General features: G+C 34.7%; 1 protein-coding gene across 1 annotated transcript in view; it reads left to right on the top strand.

Annotated features, from left to right (window-relative positions):
- The window catches only part of TMCO1 (transmembrane and coiled-coil domains 1), a 51,935-nt gene extending 31,675 nt beyond the window's left edge, over positions 1-20,260 (top strand). Inside the window, exons 6-7 of the mRNA XM_074221881.1 lie at positions 11,234-11,378; positions 19,526-20,260. Of these exons, the coding sequence (XP_074077982.1) occupies positions 11,234-11,378; positions 19,526-19,624 (244 nt within the window). The 3' untranslated portion in view covers positions 19,625-20,260. The remainder of the gene's footprint in view (positions 1-11,233; positions 11,379-19,525) is intronic.
- The last annotated feature ends 973 nt before the right edge of the window (positions 20,261-21,233 follow it).

Here is a 21,233-nt window from a genome sequence, read left to right as displayed (position 1 = left end):
CCCAAAATTGATTTTTTTTAACATTTGAATTTTAATTTTAAAATAATAAAACTGGATAAAAGTAGGGTCAAAGAACTGTTTTTTTAAATGCATTTTTATTCTGAATTTATGCATTCCAAAAAAAAGAGTATTTCCATAAAAAAAAAAAGGAGACAAAGGACTGTATATGAAACTTTGAATTTCTTTCCCATATTAGTTCCTTTTTTAAGCTAAACAATTTTGAAAGTAACATGTTGGATTTAGTTTAGTTTGTCTTTGGATTGTTTAGTTTGTCTTTGCTTATGTTTAAATAGCCCTCTGTTTTCATTTTTTTAAAAATCATCATTGATGTGTTCTCATCCCAATTAAAAGAAAAAGAAAAATAACTCTTCTCTCATATTATCTCTTTCATTATTTCATATAGGCCAATATATCCACTTGCCATAATTTGTTCATTCATTCTAATAGCTGAAGGGCATCTTTTTAGTTTCCAGTTCTTTTTGTTTTTAGTTCATCTTCCTGCCAGAATTAGGAAGTATATTTTACAACTTTTACCTCCCTGGTATTATATGTTTTCTCTAAAACCACTTCCCTTTCCCTGCTGAATTTTCTCTTAGTTCTCTACCAGATTCTAGGTATGTATATTCAACCTTCCTTTGTCCAAGTCAGAGATGAAATCATTCTGATGCCCAGTCTCCCTCCTTTTAGGCATCCTTTTTCTTTCCCTGCTGAAAGTTCTCAAAACAGAATCAATCCACCCCCAGGACCTCTGTTTTTCTTAATTTCTAAGTATCCTTTGAAGGCATTAGGGTTCTGAAAGGACATTGGTGTTGTCCCCCTATTAAATTTATCCATTTTTTCAACAGATATTTTCTTCAAATTTGCTCAAGTAAATTTAGTTTTCCAGGTTTTTCAGGACTCTTGTGTTTTTATATCAGAGTTCCTTCTCAATTCAACTCTTTTCATTAGAAACGCCCTAAAGTCCTCTATTCCATTAAATATTCTTCTGTAGAATTATACTTAGCTTTTAGGGTAAATTATTCTTTTTTCCTTTTTTTAAAAAAACTTATTTATTTTGAGTTTTACAATTTTGCTCCTCATCTTGCTTCCTGCCCCCCAGCCCCCACAGAAGGTGGTCTGTTAGTCTGAGTGTAAAGTATTCTTAACTATAAGCCTATATTTTTTGCCATTTGGAATATTCTATTCCATGATCTCTCTTTCCTTTAGAACTTTTATTTCATTCATTTCTTCTTATTTATTCAGTAAGTATCTGTAATCCAGTTATCTAAATTTTTTTTAAATTGTTACAAGATATTAATGTAATACTTATAGAAAATCTGTTTTATTCTTCCTTTGAATTTCTGCTTGCAATTGTTATAGTATCATTTTATTTTCAGTTAGATTTTTGGGTATCTTTGAATGTATTATAATTCTGTTTTATAGTGGTTTATATCTGCTAATGTTTGTTCCTCTCTCTCTGGACAGCTTTGTGTTAGGGCCAGACCTGGCATTCTGATGTCTTTTTGATTGGTATAACTGGCCTAGCTTGGTCTGGTGGGTTTTTATGTTGACATTCACCTTCTGAATGTAGGACCTCTGTGGATCTTTAAGGTTCAGAGTGCTGGATCTTCAGGTTCCTTTTATGATTTCTCCAGGCTAAGTTATATGGACCTCTGAGCTCTTGGGTCTAGTCCATCTTTGAATACTAGTATGTCACTGTATTCTCTGGGTTTTTAAGGGCTCTGCTGTGAGTTTATGGCTTTCCTGGAACTTTCTTTAAGAGAGTCCCCCGGCCACTCCCCCTTCAACATTTACACATTCTATCTTAGGAGCAAGAGCCTCCTTAGATTTTTTTGTCCCATCCCTGGGCTCCTGGGGAGACAGTGCTGACTCTGACTTTCCTGGCAGCTCCCTTTCCTCTTATCAGGGAACATCTGCATGATTTTTTTGTGCAGTTCTGGAGTGGCAGTTTTCATGTATTACAGTTTGCGTTGGGTTTTTTGATCATCAATCATTCTGATGGTTTTTTGGTTTTTGTTGAAGTAGAGATAAAGGATAACATCTTAATTGGAAACTAAGAGTTGTTTTGAAGGATTCTACCATGTCTTTTCCAAGCCAGTAAAATAAAAATAGTATATTAGTAATATTCTTATAAAATTGATCTGTAAGTAGAGGGATGTCAGTTTTCTCTTCTTTTTATAATTTCAGATTTTCTGTAGTATGTATTCCCTTCACCCTTCTGCTTCTGTGTCACCACATTCTGTATAGAGACAAGAATAAACATACCATTTGTAGTTATGTTACTAAGAACAAAATTTTTCTTTTAGATCCAGACCATGATCTCTCAAACTCAGTAATTATGTCTGATAATATTACCAAAGGACAGCTTATGGAAGAACATAATTGTTTCTGACTTATCTTGAAAACATAGTAGTTTTCTTAACTACTACTCTATTGGTAATGCAGCTATCGGAATTTTTTAAAAACTGTTTTCAGGCCTAACCACTTCTTAATGCTATGAATTCTATCAATTATATATTAAAATTCTGCTTTTTTAATATGATCTCAACCCAACCTCATAGAAAGTATAGTTTGGATTATATTTTTCTGCCACTCTTCTGAGTTTTAAAATATACTCCTCAATATCTAATATTTTATAGTTTTGTAAGTAAATCTTTATATATTTACCATATCTACAGGTTTCATCATTTATAGGTTTTGATCACTTTTCAGCTTATGAATATTTATTGCTAGTTTATTCTAATAGCAAACACTTCCTTGTCTAGATTATAAAGTGCTGGATCTGGTGTCAGGAAGACCTGAGTTCAAATTCAGCCAGAGACAATTGCTAGCTTTGGGACCTGGAGCAAGTCATTAACCTCTGATTGTTGTAGTCACTTCATCTTTAAAATAGCAGTAATAGTAATATCTGCCTTACAGGATTGTGGTTTGAATAAGATTAGATACTATTTTGTTAAAAATTTTTGCAAACTTTAAAGGGTTATATAAATGGCAAGCTATTATTATTAGTTTCTTCTCTAGAGCTGTAATGTCTCTGTTGAATTGGAACAACAAAAATCACTTGAAATATTTTGGATACATTTGTATCCTAACTTGTTACAAAATGTTTTATTTTCACTAGTGAATCTCAGGAGTCTGGAGATATGGGTTTGATTCCCAGTAACGTTCACCAGTAGTGTCACCTTGAGAAATCACTTAACTTCTCTTGTGGTCAGTGTCCTCATAAAATGAGAATTATAATGTTTCACTGTGTACTTCACTGTTGCTGATATCAGGAAAGCATTTTGAAAATGTTAGAACATTTTAAATATGAGCTGCTATTATCTTACTGTTTTTTTCTTATCTGTTAGCCCATTAAGCAGATCTAATGAATTATTTAGATTTCATTTTTTAGGTCATAATTTATCGATTCTAATTATCAATTCTATGAGTAGTTTGAATTCGATTTTAGTTCTAAATATTTGCTGCCTCACGCTTGAAAACAGTGAAGCTCTAGACCACTTTTTCCTACTCAACGTCTTTAAAATTTTGACTGCATTTTGACTTAATTGATTGACTCTTTCATTTACCTGGAAGAAATTAGTGTTATCTAAAGACCTGGAAACGCATCATTTTTCTTGTGGTTTAAAATTAGCTTTGTCATTCCCTAAGAAATCCTTTTGTTTGCACTTTTCCACCCAATGAAGTATCCACTTATCTGTACCTTTTGTTTTCTTTTCCTAAACTATTTTTATGTCAAAACATCTATTTTCTAAGACACATGATAATTTAAAAATAATCTTATGTAACTGAATAAAGACTTTGTCCAGGTATTTATGTCTGATCTCAGAGAATTCTAGGCAATTTTGATACCTTTCTCCCAGTGAGCCTATCATTTCTCTCTGTTTACATTATTTTATCTTATATGGAAATGCCTCTCTGTTCTGTAATGACTTGAATCCTGCTTTGAATTTCTTATTTAATCTCTGTTATCACTTCATCCTGGAGTGTATTTTCCTTCTGTGATCATCAAAACTATTCTTTAGACAATTTCCTGTTTTCAAAGTTTTTGTAGTCATTTCAGGATGCTCTTTGAAGTATTTTTGATGTACATAGTTTATTAATTCTTTGTTGTTACAATGTCTCCAACACATTTACATTTATCAATCAACAATATAAATTTATTAAGATGTTTCTATACCTAAATTGTTCTGGATGATAAAGGAAATACTAGACATTCAATAAGATATGGTTTCTCCCTGATGGAGCTTATAATTTAGTTGGGAAAGAAGATTGAAAACATGTAAAACAGTTAGGAAACAAACCTTATGTAGACCTATACAACTTATATGAGAAGTACAAAAGAATTAAACTTTTTTGGACTTCAAAGGGGGTAAGGGGTGTGTGTGTGTGTGTGTGTGTGTGTGTGTGTGTGTGTGTGTGTGAAATTCTCTTTTATAGCACAATCATTTCTGGAGATACTCCCTCATCCATTTAAATTCTCATAAATAAGATAAGCAATTAGGCAGATGTCCAAAACATTCGATACATTTGACAACATTTGCAGTTTTACTTGAGCAGGCCCCTGACTGCTTTAAGGGAGAGGCCATAGATAGTTTTGAACCAGTTTTGGGTTTTCAGTTAACTCAGTTTAGCTTCCTTTTAATGAGACTTCACTTTTTCACTGCAAAATCATTTTGGTCCTGCTTATTTCCATGCTGCATCTATTCTTAAATATTTCCTTATTTCTCAAAATGAGAATTTCTTATTGAAAATAATATTGCAATCAGTAAGCATTTATTAAATGTTTTTTTTTGCTGGATATTGCCCTAAGTATTGGAGATGATAACAATATGAATGAAGTTTTCCTGATACAGGTCTTAATTGCCAAGATAGAGGAAGAATAAATTAAAATTTATAAAGCTAAGAGACATTAGCCAATAGATTGGTCAAAAGATAGAAACTGGTATTTTTTAAAGGGGGAAGAAATCAGCTTCCAACAATCATATAAAAAAATACTCAAAATCCTTAATGATAAGATAAATAATGACTTCATTAAAGCAGCTTTGAAGTTCTACCTTATATCCATTAGATCTACATAGATGGGGAAAAAAGATCAAAATGACATGTGCTGGAGAGATTGTGGTAAATCAGGTACACTGTGGACCTTCTGTGCTAACAGAGTTATGGTCCAGCCATTCTAGGAAGCAAATTGGAATTTTGCCCAGAAAATTACCAAATTGTGTGTTAGTCTAGTACCCCCACAATAATCAAAGAAAGGAAAGGATCAATATGTACAGAAACTGTAGGAGCTCTTTTTGTGATAACCAAAAAAATGGAAACTAAAGAGGTGTTTAGTTGGAGAATGACTAAACAAATTGTTATATGATATAATAGAACATTATTGTTCTATAGGAAATGATGACATGTTTGATTAAAGAAAAAAATGAGAATTATCGAATGATAAGAGTAAAATTTTTATTTTATTTACCAAGTGCTAAGAAGGAGAGAATTTAGAACAGAAAATAATTTTTTTAAAAGATATACAATGACATTTTTATAAAGGCTTTTGTTCCTTTTAATTCTCTTTCAGTAATTTTGAGGAGGTTGATACAACGAAAAGAATAGTAGAATGGGAGTCAAGAGATCTGAGGACTAGTCCTGCTCAGTTACTAATTTAGCTGTGTTTTTGAAATTTCTTACAAAGAATAGTCAGTTGAATCTGCATGAGCAGCTCCATCAGCTTGTTTCATAAACTCAGTGATGAGATTAGACCATGAATATATCCAGTTTAAGCTAAACTTTACTTTCTTTAGGAATAGACTATTACAAAAATTGTTCCCAAATGGAATTGGTATTTTTGGGGGGCTCATCTGTTTCAATTTGTAACAAAATATACATGAAAAGGAGGTAAAATACAACTAGTTGTTTTTAATATGGAGAAGACAGCTAATAATAGTCTTTGGCATTGAATGAGAATATCAAGCAGGTTATTTGGTATTCAGAATAGATGTCTAATTGAAATTGATTGAGAAGACTCTAGTTGAGTTTTATGTGTTCAAAGGAAATCTTAATTATATAGGTCAACACTTGCTGCTTGATGAGCCCACCCTTACTCCTGCTCACCTTCCCAGCTTACCCTTACCCCTGCTCACCTTCCCAGCTTTGTGTCTTGAAAAAAATTTTTATCATGTTTTAGAAAACCTGGCATGATGTAATTTTAAACAATCCTTTTTGGATAAGGATCTTCTTTAGTATTTTTTATTATATTCAGTGCCTAGTAGGCAGTGTAGTATTTCATACAGAGCATATGTTCAAAGTTACTTATTTGTCTGACTTTATCCTTAATTGGGTCCAGTCCAAGTCAGGATTTGTCTAAAATAGACTTGTGATTATGCTTTACAGATGCAGGATGGTGCACATCTCAAGTAATTTTATAACGGACAACTTTTGTTTATACTTTGTTTTTGAAGAGAACCACTGCTGCCATGGGGTTATTCAGTCATCAGCCTCTCTCTCCCCCTGAGTCAGTGAAGCCTAGTGGCTGGACAAAGCTCAGGACAAATGATGATGACCCAGGATGCAGTGGATACCTTGGATCTTTTGGCCAAGCCTAACTGCTCCACAGAGCCTTCATAGTGATTGGAGCATATTGTTCTCATTCACTCATTCTACTGGGGGAAGTCTTCACATACTTGGGGTAGACACCCCCCCAACCCATTTGTGACTTTGAGGCCTATTGGTTACCCTCAACATTGTTTAACTGAGCTGCTGAGACAGTTTTACAGGGGTTTCGTGGCCACTGCAGCTGAGTATTGAGTGCCAGGTAGATCATGAAGGTGTTGGAGCAGCCTTGAGAAAGACTCATTGAGCCCTCACACTAGAGTTTTTAGTCCTCCCTGAATCCAGTCCCATACATCCCAGGAGGCAATTACACTGTTACTGGAAGCATTCAAATGGAAGACCATTGAATTTAAAGATAGCAGGAACCTTAATGATCATTCACTCTTAACCCACTGATTAGACATGAAAAAAGAGGGCCAAGAGATGAAGTAACCTTCCCAAGATTATGTAAATAACACTGGCTAGAATGGCCTCATGGATAGAAGGCTGGATTTAGAGTCAAGAAACCCAAGTTCAAATCCTACCTCCCTCATTTAATAATTTATGACCTTGGCCAGGTCATTGAAAGTCTCAGAACCTCAGTTTCCTCATCTATAAAATGGGGAAAATAAAAAACACAGGATTGTTGTGAGGGAAAAGATATTAACTATTTGCTTAATTTTTTGAGAGGCAACTGAGTGTATAGAACATTGGTCTCGGAGCTAGGAATATCAGAGTTTCAAATTCAACTTTACGTGGTATCTGCATGACCCTGCTCAAATCACTTAATCTGTTTGCCTCAGTTTCCTCAGTTATAGCATGGGTATCACAATTCTCCTTGCCTTTCCGGCAAATGAGATAGCCTTGGGGGCTAAGTTGATAAACTAATTTGAGTTTAGGTTTAGTGGCTAAGAAACTCACAGAATATCATTACATATTAGTTTAAAATAATATATGATTTTAAAAAAATTAATTTTGTTGGAAATTTAAAGGAAGGTTGTTTAGAGGGAGAGAGAATTTTTTGATCATAGAAACCTTTGCCAGAGCCCTTCAATTTATAGTCACCTGTCTGTTTTAACCAAGTATAATTCCAGTCCTGTGGCCTTTCCAGTAGAAAATAATCTATTTGTAGAGTTTGAATAAAGACCAAAGACCATTACTTTTAATTTTTAAAAAATATTATCTCATTATGTAATTCTGCTATATCTCATACTATATGTTTCTTCCTTAGGTATATGATTTCTCTCTCATCACATTCAACTTAGATCAATCCATACTATGGGAATGATGTAAAGACTAGTAAACTGCCTTCTGTGGAGGGGAAGGGAGGGAGGGAAGCAAGATTAGGGGGAAAATTCAAAATAAAATCTTTCTAAAAAGAAAATAATCTATTAAAATCAGAATAATAGGATGATAAACCTGGAGTGTGTCTGAGAGTCATAAAACATCGAATCTCAGGTTGAAGAAGTCGTTGAGATCATTTAATCCAGCCATGTCATTTTGCAGATGAAGTAACTAAAGCCCACACAGGTAAAGTGAAATAGAAAATTTATTTGATTTATGTAGACACTGCTGTAACATTGACTAAAAATTTTATTAATTTTGAGAATGGGAAGTTAAACTAAGAATAAATTATTTCCTCTTCAGTAGTTCCCACACCCTAGGAAATAGGTCCATTTACATGGAAACATTTGGAGCTTTGCAATCTTCCTGTGAGTCATCATGATTTTACTGGAACCTGCTGTTCTACCTACTCTTCTGTGCTCTTCCTATGCAAATTTGAGTTTTCATAGAATTTAAGGATTACAAAGCACCTCAAAAGTCATCTAGTTTACCCACAGCATGAAATTCCTCTACAGTATCCCCTTTCCTCTCCCAAGGTGGCAAGAAATTATTTTGTGTTGTGTTTAGGGATTTAATGAGAAGTCCGGGCTCAAATCCCAGCTATACTATTTTCATAACAATAACAGTAATAACAATGAGAGTTGACATTTATATACAACTTTTATGTTTGTAAAGTGCTTTTAATGGACAACTATGATCCTGTCAATACCACAGCTGCTGCTAATTTTTTCTATTTTTATTATCTAAAGAGAGAAAGTCACAGACTAGATGGGTCATGAACACTGAACTTTGCCTTTTCTTTGTGTGAGGAATGTTGAGTATATAGAGTACAGTGTGTAGGAGAAACAGAGCCTACAACTACTCCTGATTTTAGATTGGATTAGGTGGATACATTTGGAAGCCATAATTATAATAATGTCCCCTATGCAGGCTGACTAATTGAATGGAAAAGATAGAACAGACATTCTTTCACTGAATCTTCTCCATTCCCCCATCCTATTGTTGAATCATGCCATAGTTAAGAAAGGGACAATCGGGGTGGCTAGATTGCACAGTGGATCGGCCCTGGAGTCAGGAGTCCCTGAGTTCAAATCTGGCCTCAGACATTTAATAATTACTTAGTTGTGTGGTCCTGGGCAAGACACTTAACCCCATTGCCTTGCAAAAACTAAAAAAACAAAAAAAGAAAAAGGAAAAAAAGGGACATTCAATGGGAAACTTCTCTTTAAGTGTTGGGATTTGTTTCTTACAGTGATATCAAATATTTCCCCCTTAGAGAAAGTAATGTTTTTTAAGGTAAACTTTTTATAAAGAGAAAGTAAAATTGATTCAACTTCATCTACCAAATTGCTTGCTATATGTAAGAAAGGTCAAAATTGAGCTGCTTTTCTTTGTGTTAGGAAGGATTATATATATAGGATCTCTAGCAATTAGAAATGGTAACTTAAAAAATGCAACAGGAAAAATCCCTCTTTGAGTATTTGCTGCTTTTCATTTAAATACAGTTTGCAAAAGTACATGTTTTTGTAATTATTTTCAATTGCAATGGTTGGAAAAAAAGACTAGGGGCAGCTAGGCAGCACACTGGCCCTGGAGTCAGACTCTTAATCTGGCCTCAGACACTTAATAATTACCTAGCTGTGTGAACTTCCGAAAATCACTTAACCCCATTGCCTTGTAAAAAACTTTAAAAAAAAGTTTGAAAAAGAAAAGAAAAAAAGGCTAGCAAGATTTTTTTTCTTCATTTCTTGTTTCTGAAAGAAAGGATTATATTGCTATTCCTTTTTTTTCCTCTATAGATACTGCCTCAACATGCAGTGTTTCTGATTTTCCAAACTATTCTGAGGGAAAACAAATTCTTTGTAATAAGCTGCTAATTTTTTATTTCCCTCTTTTGTTTTTTCAGATTAGAAAAAATCATCCTATTCCTTTACATCCTTCCTTTCCATGAATTCTTATTCCTAAAATTGTTGTTTTGTTTAGTGCTTTATGCTTCAATTATCATGTTGTTGCAAAATGAAGTAATCAGGGAAAGGATGCTTCTTCACTTATAAGTAGCTGTGGTACAATAGATTTGAAGTTAGAGGCCCCAGATCATAATCCTAAACTTAGATTTTTCTATTCATATGACATCAAGCAAGTGGCTTCAATTTCTTAATCCCTATCAATTGAATGAGGGATTGGACTAACTTGATTTTTTTAAAGGGCCTGTCCATCTCTAAATCTGCCACCTTGTTTACTGCTACACTTAACAAAGTAAAAAGTGGAGGAGGTGGAAAACAATTCTTTTTTCAATCCAAGAATGATCTCTCTATTTTTCAAGGAAATAAAATGGGGCTTAGAGTACCAGAATATCTTGTCTAAAATATAATAAGTAAAAAGTATATATAATATAACAAAAATAAATAAATAGAAATAAAAGTCAAGTATAATAAGTGTACAACCTAACTCAGGGTTTTTGGTTATAGTGTTGTTTGTTAGTAAGGTTTTTTGGAAAGTTTTCTTTTCTAATTTCATGTACTGTAGTGTAGTAGAAAGAAAGTTGAATTGGGAATCAGGAGACCTGGGATCTTAGACCAGGCTGTGCTACCTGTTTATGTACCTTGTATGAAATGTTTGGACCTCACTTCTTTCATCTGTCAAATGATAAAATGAGTGGACTAAACATCTACAGTACTTTCTAGCTTTAAAATTCTGAGTTGGTTTCTCCAGAGGGTACTCTCAGCTTGATTAGCTCCATGTCTCATCTTCATTATCAGTATAAAGGAGTTTTAATTAAGTTTCTTCTAGTTCTAAGATGCAATGTGTGTGTGTTTTTGTGGCAACTATTTCTATCTGTTAATTTTCTGCTAGCAAAAATACCTAATCCATGAGCAACACTTCTCATTGGTAAGTTTTTGTGTTTTTTTTTCTTCCCCATACCTGATAATCTCTTCATTTATGCACTATTTGCCTCAGAAAACATGTAGCACCCGAAATAGCTATTCTTTGGACTGATATTCTTCTCGTCTTGGAAATATTCTTCTTGTCTTGTAACATTGATCTGTATAACTTGGAAAATATATTTTGTGCTGAATTAAGTTCCTGAAGATTTTCATGAATTACTTCATTTCATGGTTTGGGTTATGATTGATGGGAATAATGCAAACCTTTCCTTTTATCCTTATACTTTATTTAGGTTCTTCTATCTGGTCACCATTTCTTTTTAACTCAGAATATTAGTGTTACTCCTGTTCCAGGAGCTTATCTGAACTGGCGATCTCATCAGTCATCCAAAAATAACAATAATTTGTTTTTTCCTTCCTAGATTTGATGGCAGGGTGGTGGCAAAGCTGCCCTTCACTCCTCTTTCCTATATCCAAGGATTATCTCATCGAAATCTCTTGGGGGAAGATTATACAGACTGTTCCTTCATCTTCCTCTATATCCTCTGTACCATGTCTATTAGACAGGTGAGTGTTTATAATCTTGCTTATAATTACAGGAGGCATTTTGGTGTGAGAAAGAGGGTTTGAAGTAAGAGAAACTGAGATCAATTCCTAGTTCAGAATTTAAAACCTAGTGACTTTGGGCAAATCACTTGTTCTCTTTAATCCTGAATTTATACCTCAAATTGTTTTTTGATTTTTCTGTCTTTAACAGTATATACCTGATTGCTGTGGAATACTTTCTTCTAGCTGCCCAACTATATGTGGAATTATGGATTAAGATTGTTAAAGTGTTTTTCTTGTGTTCTCATCCCTCCTTTCATTTAAGACCTAACTCAGGTGCTGCTTCTGCCATGAAGTCTTTTTCTTGATCCACTGTTTTCCTCTCCTCCAAATCTTAGTTTCTTGGTCAGACTTATACACTTTATCTTATTCTAGCATATATAACAGTTGTACACATGTCTCTCTCATTTCCCCAGTCAGATTACATGCCTCTCAAAGCCAAAAATGGCATGGTATGTTGGAAACAACTGTAGCTCTGGAGTCAGCGGGCCTGGCTTCATATTCTATTTCTGATTGTTACTACCTCTATGACCTTGAGCTGGTCACTTAATTCCTTTCCCCTTCAGTTTATTAGTAAGACCTACATATTGTTAATAAAAGGATGATCATTTGGCCATCTCAGACACAACCCCCCCCCCCCATGGTGGTGGGCTCAGTTTATATATTTATTGAAGAGTAGCGTTCCCAAGGGATGGCAATCAATTCAGATTATTAGCACCTGGAAGTTGTGGGCTATATTAAAATGAAGGTCTTGGGGTCCTTGATTTATAACCTAATCATTTTTAGCAAACTTAACAAACTTTTACAAAGTTTGTAAACTAAGATGATGTGTTTGACCTTCCTGATGCATACATCTGTACAAAAACCGAAAGTAGGTAAAATCTCTATGCTCAATTGAAAATATAATAGCTCACATTTCTATAGCTTTTTTTTTTTTTTAGTTTTTTTTGCAAGGCAAATGGGGTTAAGTGGCTTGCCCAAGGCCACACAGCTAGGTAATTATTAAGTGTCTGAGACCAGATTTGAAGCCAGTTACTCCTGACTCCAAGGCTGGTGCTTTATCCACTACACCACCTAGCCACCCTCTATAGCTTTTTAAAGTTTACAAAGAGCCTTAGTCCTGAAAACCACAATGTTGATTTGAATTTTTTTCTGAGCATTGATAGCATTGTTCTGTAGGTCTTGAGATTCTCTGGAACACAGGGTACACTGAATAACCTCTAGAGTTGGGATGGTGGGAGACATGTTTATCACTTAAATGCTATTTTCTTGATGAAATTGTAATATTAAACTAGGCTGTGGAGTCTTCATTATTAGTCATTTTTATGGAAGGCAAGTAGACAGTATTCAGTAGTATTATTACAGCCCCCCCCTTTTAAGTTCAGAAACATCACCATTCTGGTGATAATAATTCTTTAATAGACTTATGAAATAAAAGATTCCTTCTAAAATCGCAGTATTCATTCTATCCCTACTGCAATTACTTTTTTAAAAACAGCAGGTTTGAAGCCTTCAAAAATTCAAAACTTTTTTTTGTCAAATATTCATTTACAGCAGAATTTAAGGAAAACTAAAGCTATAAAATAAACTCAATCTAGGATTTCATACTAAAGAAACTTCTTTTTTCCCCCCCAAAACCACTAGTTCCTTTTATTTTTAAGGTAGAAAAAAATTCCACCTGGAGTCTCTTAGGTGACTAAAACCTGTAGGAAGTACTTGATTTTGATCTAGAATTGCTGATGGTTCTTTCTCATTTTCTTTTTTCTTTCTTTGCCTCTTTTTTTGACAATATAGACTCTAAGAAGCGTAAAGCGTGCTACTTAAAGGGCTAGCTAGTTTTGTTTTGCTTGATTACAAAACAGGAAAGGGTGTTATATTTTGGGAGAAGGTAACATCTCATATAAAAATAAACCTAGTTACCTTTTCTTAGTTTATTTTTCTCCTTGACTTTTGTTTACTTCCTTAAAGTTTGGTGATTAACTTGCCTTGACCTTAAGATAACAACTGTTTTCCTTTTGTGAATTTTAAGAGATCTCTCAACCGGATGTGGTGCCTCTGCCAGTTTCCACCAGAGGTGTGAAATCAGTCTCAGGGAAGTTATAAAAAAATCCAGATTAAAAACTATCTACTTAAGGTTCTTGAATTAAAATATTTTTTTGTTTGTTTTTGCTATGTGATTTTACTTTAGCTTAAATAGCATTAATGACATCCATTAGTGGAAATGATTGTAATAGACTTGTAATATCTAATCAGCACAACAGATCCCTACATTGTATGACAACAGCCCTGTGAGCTGGGTGCTAGTACTCTCTTCATTTTACATTTAAAAAAAGGAAGGTGGACAATGACTTCCCAAGATCACACTAGCTGGATCAGAACATTCACTATTCACTGTGCCACTTAACTGCAATTACACAGGATTCATTTTTCAGTTTTATTGTTACTACTGTTAGTATACTCATGTTTATTATTTTCTTTAGATCATTTTTTATCTTATTTCTATACTTCTTGGTCTTCTTGTTTATTATTTATTATAGCACAGTAATAATCCATGAAATTCTCATAGCATAATTTGTTAGCCATTCCTTAATCTGTGATTATCTACTTTGTTTCCAGTAATTTGCTTCCATAAAATATATATGTATATATTTTAAATTTTATTTTTCCAATTACATGCAAAGGATAATTTTCAACATTTGTCCATTTGCAATTGTGAGTTTCACATTTTTCTATCACCTTCCTGCCCCTCTACCTTCAAACAATTTGGTAAAAGTTATGCATGTAAATCATATTTAACATATTTCCATAATAATGATGATGTTTGTCCTTTGTTCTCAAGAAGACCATGACATCAGGGACGTCATGCTTTGACAAGCACATAAATTGGATTTGAGTGAGGAGGTGCTATGCCAAGTCACCAGCCTCACTTTCTCCTCTGTAGTTCTCTGGTCAGATATGAATCAAGACAACTAGAGATGGCCTTGGATTCGAGGCTATCAGGGTAAAGTGACTTGCCCAAGGTCGCACTAGAAAGAATCAAGTGTTTGAGGCTGGATTCAGACTCCTGTCTTCCTGACTCCCAAGGCTGATGCTCTATCCACAGTACTACCTGGCTGAGAGGAGCTACATCCTTCATAGTTGATCACTTCCTAGTATTGTTAATGTGTACATTGTTCTCTTGGTCCTGCTCACTTCATTCAGCATCAGTGCTTGCAAGTTTTTCCAGACTCTTAAAGGCTGAATATTCATGGTTTTTTATAAAACAATAGTACTTCATAACATTCATATACCATAACTTGTTCAACCTTTCCACTATTGATGGGCAGCCCCTCAATTTCCAGTTCTTTGCCACTATAAGAGCTGCTGAAAATATTTTTAAACATAAGGGACTTTTCCCCCCTTTTTAATGATCCCTTTGGGATTCAAACCTAGCAGTGGTATTGCAGAATCAAAGGGTATGTAGAGTTTTGATTGCCCTTTGGACATAGTTCCTATTTACTCTCCAAAATGGTTGGATCAATTCACAATTCTACCAGCAGTGTCTTAGTGTCCCAATTTCTCCACATCCTGTCCAACATTGATTATTTTCCTTTTTTATCATCATAATCAGTCTCATAGGTATGAGATTGTACCTCAGAGTTGTATTAATTTGCATTTCTCTAATCAACAATGATTTGGAGCATTTTTTTTCATATAACAACAAATAGCTTTAATTTCTTTATCTGAAAATTGCCTGTTTGAAATCCTTTTGACTATCAGTTGGAGAATGGCTGGCGATCTTATAACTTTTTATTTTTATTTTAGAAATGAGTCCTTTTCAGAAACACTAACTGTAAAGATTGTTTCCCAGATTTCTACATTCCCTCTAATCTTGAGTGCATTGGTTTTATTTGTGTAAAGGCCTATAATTTATAATGTTCTCTCTCTTGTTTGGTCACACTTCTCCCCTCTCCATAAATGCAGCAGATTGAGTTTCTTGATCTCTTATTTGTTCTATGTATGGAATCATCCTTATTTTGATAGATGGTTGAGATTTGGGACTATGCCTAGTTTTTGCTCTACTATTTTCCAGTTTTTCCAGCAATTTTTTGTCAAATAGTGAGTTCTTAACCCAGAAACTGGAGTCTTTGGGTTTTTCAAAGAGTAAATTAATCATTTACTACTAATCCACTGATCCATCACTCTGTTTCTTAGCCAGTAACAGATAGTTTTGATGATTGCCACTTTATAATATAATTTTAGATCTGGTACAGCTAGGCCTTTGCATTTTTTTCAGTAATTCCCTTGATATTCTTGACCTTTTGCTGCTCCTCTTGAAATTGCTCATATACTTTGATCCCTTGTCTATTGGGAATGATTTTCATATACATACACATATGTATGTACATATGTATTGGTGGTAGAGTGGGGTGGGGTGTGTGTGTGTGTGTGTGTGTATTTTGATTATCAGTCCCTTATCAGAGACATTTTATTCAGAGCTTTTTTTGTTTTTTTTCAAGGCAGTGAGGTTAAGTAACTTTCCCAGGGTCACACAGCTAGGTTATTTATTAAGTGTCTGAGGTTGGATTTGAACTTGGATCCTCTTGACTCTAGAGCCAGTGCTCTATCCACTGCCCCTATTCAGTCGCCCCATTCAGATCTTTTTTACACCCCCCCCCCACTACTTTTATTCTTAATTGTATTAAGTGTAAGTTCTGTCCACTGCATTGCCTGAAGAGATCAAGGAATGTCTCCTGAAAACAGTAGAATCTGTATTGGATTTTTAAAATTTTGTAAGAGTTCAGCAGGTGAAAAGTAAGAAAGAAAAGCATTCATTATGACAGTTCAGTGCCTATTCAGGAGACAGAGTTTAAAAGTCATTCTTTCAGTCATAATGATATATGCTAATTATATATATTATATATTAATAATATATGCCTGTATGCTAATTATTCCATCTAACTCCATTGAAAGTTTGAGTTCCTGCTTTCTGGGTATTTTTTTCAAAATATGGGCTACCGTGGTGTTGAAGATGGTCTCTTGTATCATATAATATCAAAAGAGATCAGATATATTAGTTCTTTTAATGATCCTGAGTAAAGTTGTTAGGTTCTCATTATTTAGTTCTCATTATTTAGTAGTGATGATAGTTGAACACAGCCCCAGTGGTTTAGTAAGTCCAGGTCAGTGTACTCATTCTCCATACTTCACTATTTTCTACCTCCTAGAGAATCAGGAAGTGTTGAAATCTATCTCATGAAGTATATAAAATGATCTCAAATGACTGAATTATTTGTCCCCAAACCAATACTTGATAAAAACCAATAGTACAGCTAATAAAAATGTGGTTTTGTTATTGATTTAACAAGGAAATGCTAAATGAGTTGAGATTCTTAGTTATTTGATTCCACGGGAAGTTTGTGGAAGGTATGATTAATAATGTGACATAGGGAGAACTGTAGGTAAAAAGTGATTATGAGAAAGAAAATAAGGCTGCAGGACTGTTATATGAAACCACCAAGGAAGTGTAATTGATTGGAAGCTATATGCTGACTGCTAAATGCTAGAGAAATCCACTTTGCCAGAGTTTGGCATTAACAAATGGAATGAAATTTGTAAGAGGTGAACATTAATCTAAATTAAAAAAAAGAATGAAATGTATTTATTGTTCATGACCTAGGTTACAGTATCTTTCTAAAATATCCAGTTTGCAACTAATAACTTCCTTTTCTTGGTAGCTTGTTCTCACCCTTCACAAGAGAGGAAGGAACGTAAATCCTGTAGAGGAGTGCTTTTGGATTTCCGGCTTAGTGGAAGGGATGATCATTGGGAGGTTTTTTCTCTTTGTTTTTTCCTGGTCAGAAAAGCTTCATTTGCTATTGTATTACAGATGGCCCCTCTGAAAATGCAGGACTAGACATGGGTCTTATAATTCGGAATGTGTTGTTCATTTAAACCTCTTAACTTCATTTTTCATCTGTCTTTTAGCTAATTGGTTTAAGTTCTTCATGTTCCTGATGTGAAAAAGAAAGTTTATTTTTATAAATTTGATATCAGTAATATGTTTTTCCCCCCTTCTATTTGTATTTTTGGATTAACTTAAGCATTTTGAAGAACTGGCACTGCAGTCAGTTCAGAACAAGTTTAGGAAATGAGTGATTTAAAAGATGAAAAAGAAAACCATGAATATTTTTCATACATACAATTCTGAACTCTTTCCTTCCCTAACTAAAGTGTCCAACCACTTTCCCTGTTAAATTGAATTGGGCAAACTCATTCAGGGCTTATGCTTTTTAATAAGAGATATATCTACTCTCATGAAATAGGGCATGGTATCCTCTGGGTCTCTGCATGAGAAAAAAAATTCAGTAATGACTGGCAAAGGCATGAGCATCATGACCTCGGTTGAGGCCTGGATTTTTATCAGACTATTCAAGACAGCTTTATTCTATAGGAAAAGGTTGCAGTAAGTTGTGACTTGAAATAAAAATTGCTGGGGACATTCTAGTTGTTTGAATCTTTGTACTGACCTTTGGAAAAGTCTGACAGCAGGAAAAGACAATGTTTTGCTTCCTCAGTTATCTCCAGGACTGGTACTATATCCACTGTGCCACTTAGCTGCTTCCAATTAAATTTTTTTGCAAGGCAAAGGGGTTAAGTGACTTGCCCAAGGTCACACAGATTAGTATATTAAGTGTCTGAGGTTGGATTTGAATTCAGGTCCTCTTGACTCCAGGGCCAGTACCCTATCCATTGTGCCACCTGGCTGCCTTGAGTCTTGAAAGTATTTTTTTCCTTTATCCCTTTCCTTCTACATCCTCTTCCTTAAATTCATTGATCCTACAACCTAGAGGGGAGCAGAGCTGTGTTTAGAGAGGAATTGTTTTGTTCTAATACCTTATCTACAAAATTATAGACAGAATTTCATTATGTCCTATGCTTACAGTGTCTTGTGTGTTATAAATCTATACTGTCTTACTGTGTTTTCTTAATGTCTTATTATGTTTGACTTTATTAAGTGAAAATTTCTTAACTAAACTGTAAATTCTGGGAGAATGAGGGATTATACTCTAGTTAATCTTACATATATTAGGTACAGAGTAGGCACTAGGGAGAGGAGAATTTAGAAAACAGGCAGACATCCTAGGCTTTTTGTACATCTTACTAGAGGCAGGTAGCATATGTTCTTCTATAGTGATTATTATTCCTTTTGTCCTCTTGCTGCCTCCCTTTAAAATTTCTTTTAGAGTTTGACAATCACAATAGTGGAGAGTTGCACCTCAGTGGCCAACCCATGCATAAAAGGAAGGAATCTATATTGTAATATACACCACAAGTTAGGAACAGCCAAATAAAGAACATTGTGTGATTGTTCTAAAACAATGCATGGTATTTGTAAAAGAGGCAACTCATTTTACGTAGTATTTAAATATACACTTCAGAAAATATTTCACATTCAAACTCTTACCTTTGCCTGCTGAAAGTAAAGACTGAGAACAGATGTAGCAGATTAGTGCAGTGGGAAAAAAAGGTGAATTAGGAGTCAGAGACCTTTAGAGCCTGCCTGTGTGATCTTTAGCAAGTCACTTTCCCTTCCATAAAAATGAGTGAATTTAGCTCTAGAGGTCCATGGTTTCCAGTTGTAAATATATGAACTCAGGAAGCTTTTGGGGATGTATATTTGAAATCTGAATAGCACGGGATGTTATGACTGGAAACAGTCATTCTTTCACCCCAGGAAGCACCACATTTCTGGGGGGGCGGTGTTTTCCTTTAGGCTGTTTGCAGAAACTTCATCATGGGGCTGTGAGGATACTTTTTAAAATTTTTTTTTTTTTTGCAAGGCAATGGGGTTAAGTGGCTTGCCCAAGGCCACACAGCTAGGTAATTAAGTGTCTGAGGTTGGATTTGAACTCAGATCCTCCTGACTCCAGGGATGGTGCTCTATCCACTGTGCCACCTAGCTGCCCCTTTAAGGGTACTTTTGCCTAAATTTGGATTCTTTGTTAACTCCAGAGAAACTTTTTGTTTTTTATTATATCTGGAAATCAAATATATAATAAAAATACTTAGCCTTCTATAAGTATCATTCCCAAACTAATTTCTTGGTTTTTTGCTTATTTCCACAGAACATTCAGAAGATGCTTGGTCTTGCTCCTTCTCGGGCTGCCACCAAGCAAGCAGGGGGCTTTCTGGGTCCCCCAACTCCAGCTGGAAAATTCTCCTGAGACCAAGCCCAGAGCTTCTTCATTCCTTTCCTACTTATTCAGAAACTCAAATCAAACTGCTCTTTCGTCCTGAGCAGCAGCACTGTTAGCAGCAAAGGCCACTTCCCAGCTCTCCAGCTAGTCTCAGGCCTCGATCCATGATTGGAATGAGAGCAGCATTCAGCAGACAAGATTGATAATTGTCAGAGTTGAAAATTCTAAAATATATGTTTGTTGGTTAGATAAGTATAAGTGCTATTTGTGTGGTCAAGAAACATGGAATCTTACATGTTATGCTTATCATTCTAAGAATATGATTGGTGTGGCTGGCTCATAGTTCTGGTATGTGCCATATGCCATGGAAATGGACTGGGCATGAAATCACAGGAAACTGAACTGAAAATAATCAGTTAAATATAAGCACACTCAAAGAAAGAATTTGATTTGTGATAATTTTTTTTCCACAGCTAAAATGTTAGGTGATCCACTGACCTTAAGGAGAACCTAATTTGTACCACTTCATAATAAGATAATCTTATAGTCTAATAAACACAGCTTGTTTTGGCATGTTTATGAATGTATGTCCTCTTTGATAATGAAAACTTAAACTGCAAATGGTGGGAATCCTTGTATGAAAGGAATAAAGCAAGTTGACTGGTTTTGTCTTAATCTTTATGATCTGCCCCCTCTAATTGAACATCATTCAGAGCTGGCACAGTGTGGGAGTTCATGAGGATGAGCAGCAGATCAGATAATTTGTAACCTAGTAGACTTTAAAGCATAACCTACTTAACCTCCTAGCCTAATTGCAGATTGCTGGATTTTCACTATGTATACTTATCCCTTTCTTTTTTGTTTCTTTTTATTCTTAGGGTTGTATTTCAAAGTTTCTACTCAGTTCTGGTGTTTTTAATAAGGAAAATTCCCTTTTGGAAGTCCCCCTTTCATTCCTGAAGCTAAATAGAGTCATAGTTAGCTCTGAAGAATAGGATGTTCAACTTGACATATTACTCTCTTAAAAGTGAAAATGGAATTTCCTGCCAATTATATTTAGATTGTAATTCTTAAACAATTTTTTTAAAATATTTTTTTTTATTTATTTAAGGCAATGGGGTTAAGTGACTTTGCCAAAATCACATAGCCAGGCAATTATTAAATGTCTGAGTCTGGATTGGAACTCAGGTCCTCCTGATTCCAGGACCACTCTGCCACCTAGCTGCCCCAGTATTGTAATTTTTTTTAAATAGTATTTTACAATTCAGAAAAGACTGATTTTTAAGTGCAAATATCAGAAGAGATTTAAGAGATTTTAAATCTCAGGGAAAAATGGTCTTTATCATTTTCACAAAGAACAGCTTGCTTAGGATAAAGAATATAGATAGGTCAACTTCTGATTTAGTTTATTTTACTACTTGTATACCTTGTTAAGGAGAAGCCAAGCAGGTAAAGACATTTTTATGAAGCCTAACTCATGGGAAATGCTGTTTCATGTGTTAAAGCTGGCAATGATGAACAGAGCAGTTTGGAAGAGCTAAGGGAATTGGAACTGATGGCTTCATCAGTATTTTAGGACTTATAAAAAGGAATATGAATAGATCATCTTGGTTCTAGATGTGTGACCCTGTGCAGT

Source organism: Macrotis lagotis, chromosome 2 (genome assembly GCF_037893015.1).
Source record: "Macrotis lagotis isolate mMagLag1 chromosome 2, bilby.v1.9.chrom.fasta, whole genome shotgun sequence".
NCBI classification, from domain to species: domain Eukaryota; kingdom Metazoa; phylum Chordata; class Mammalia; order Peramelemorphia; family Peramelidae; genus Macrotis; species Macrotis lagotis.
The sequence above is the reverse complement of the archived record's forward strand: the minus strand, read 5'-3'. Positions and strand labels throughout refer to the sequence as shown.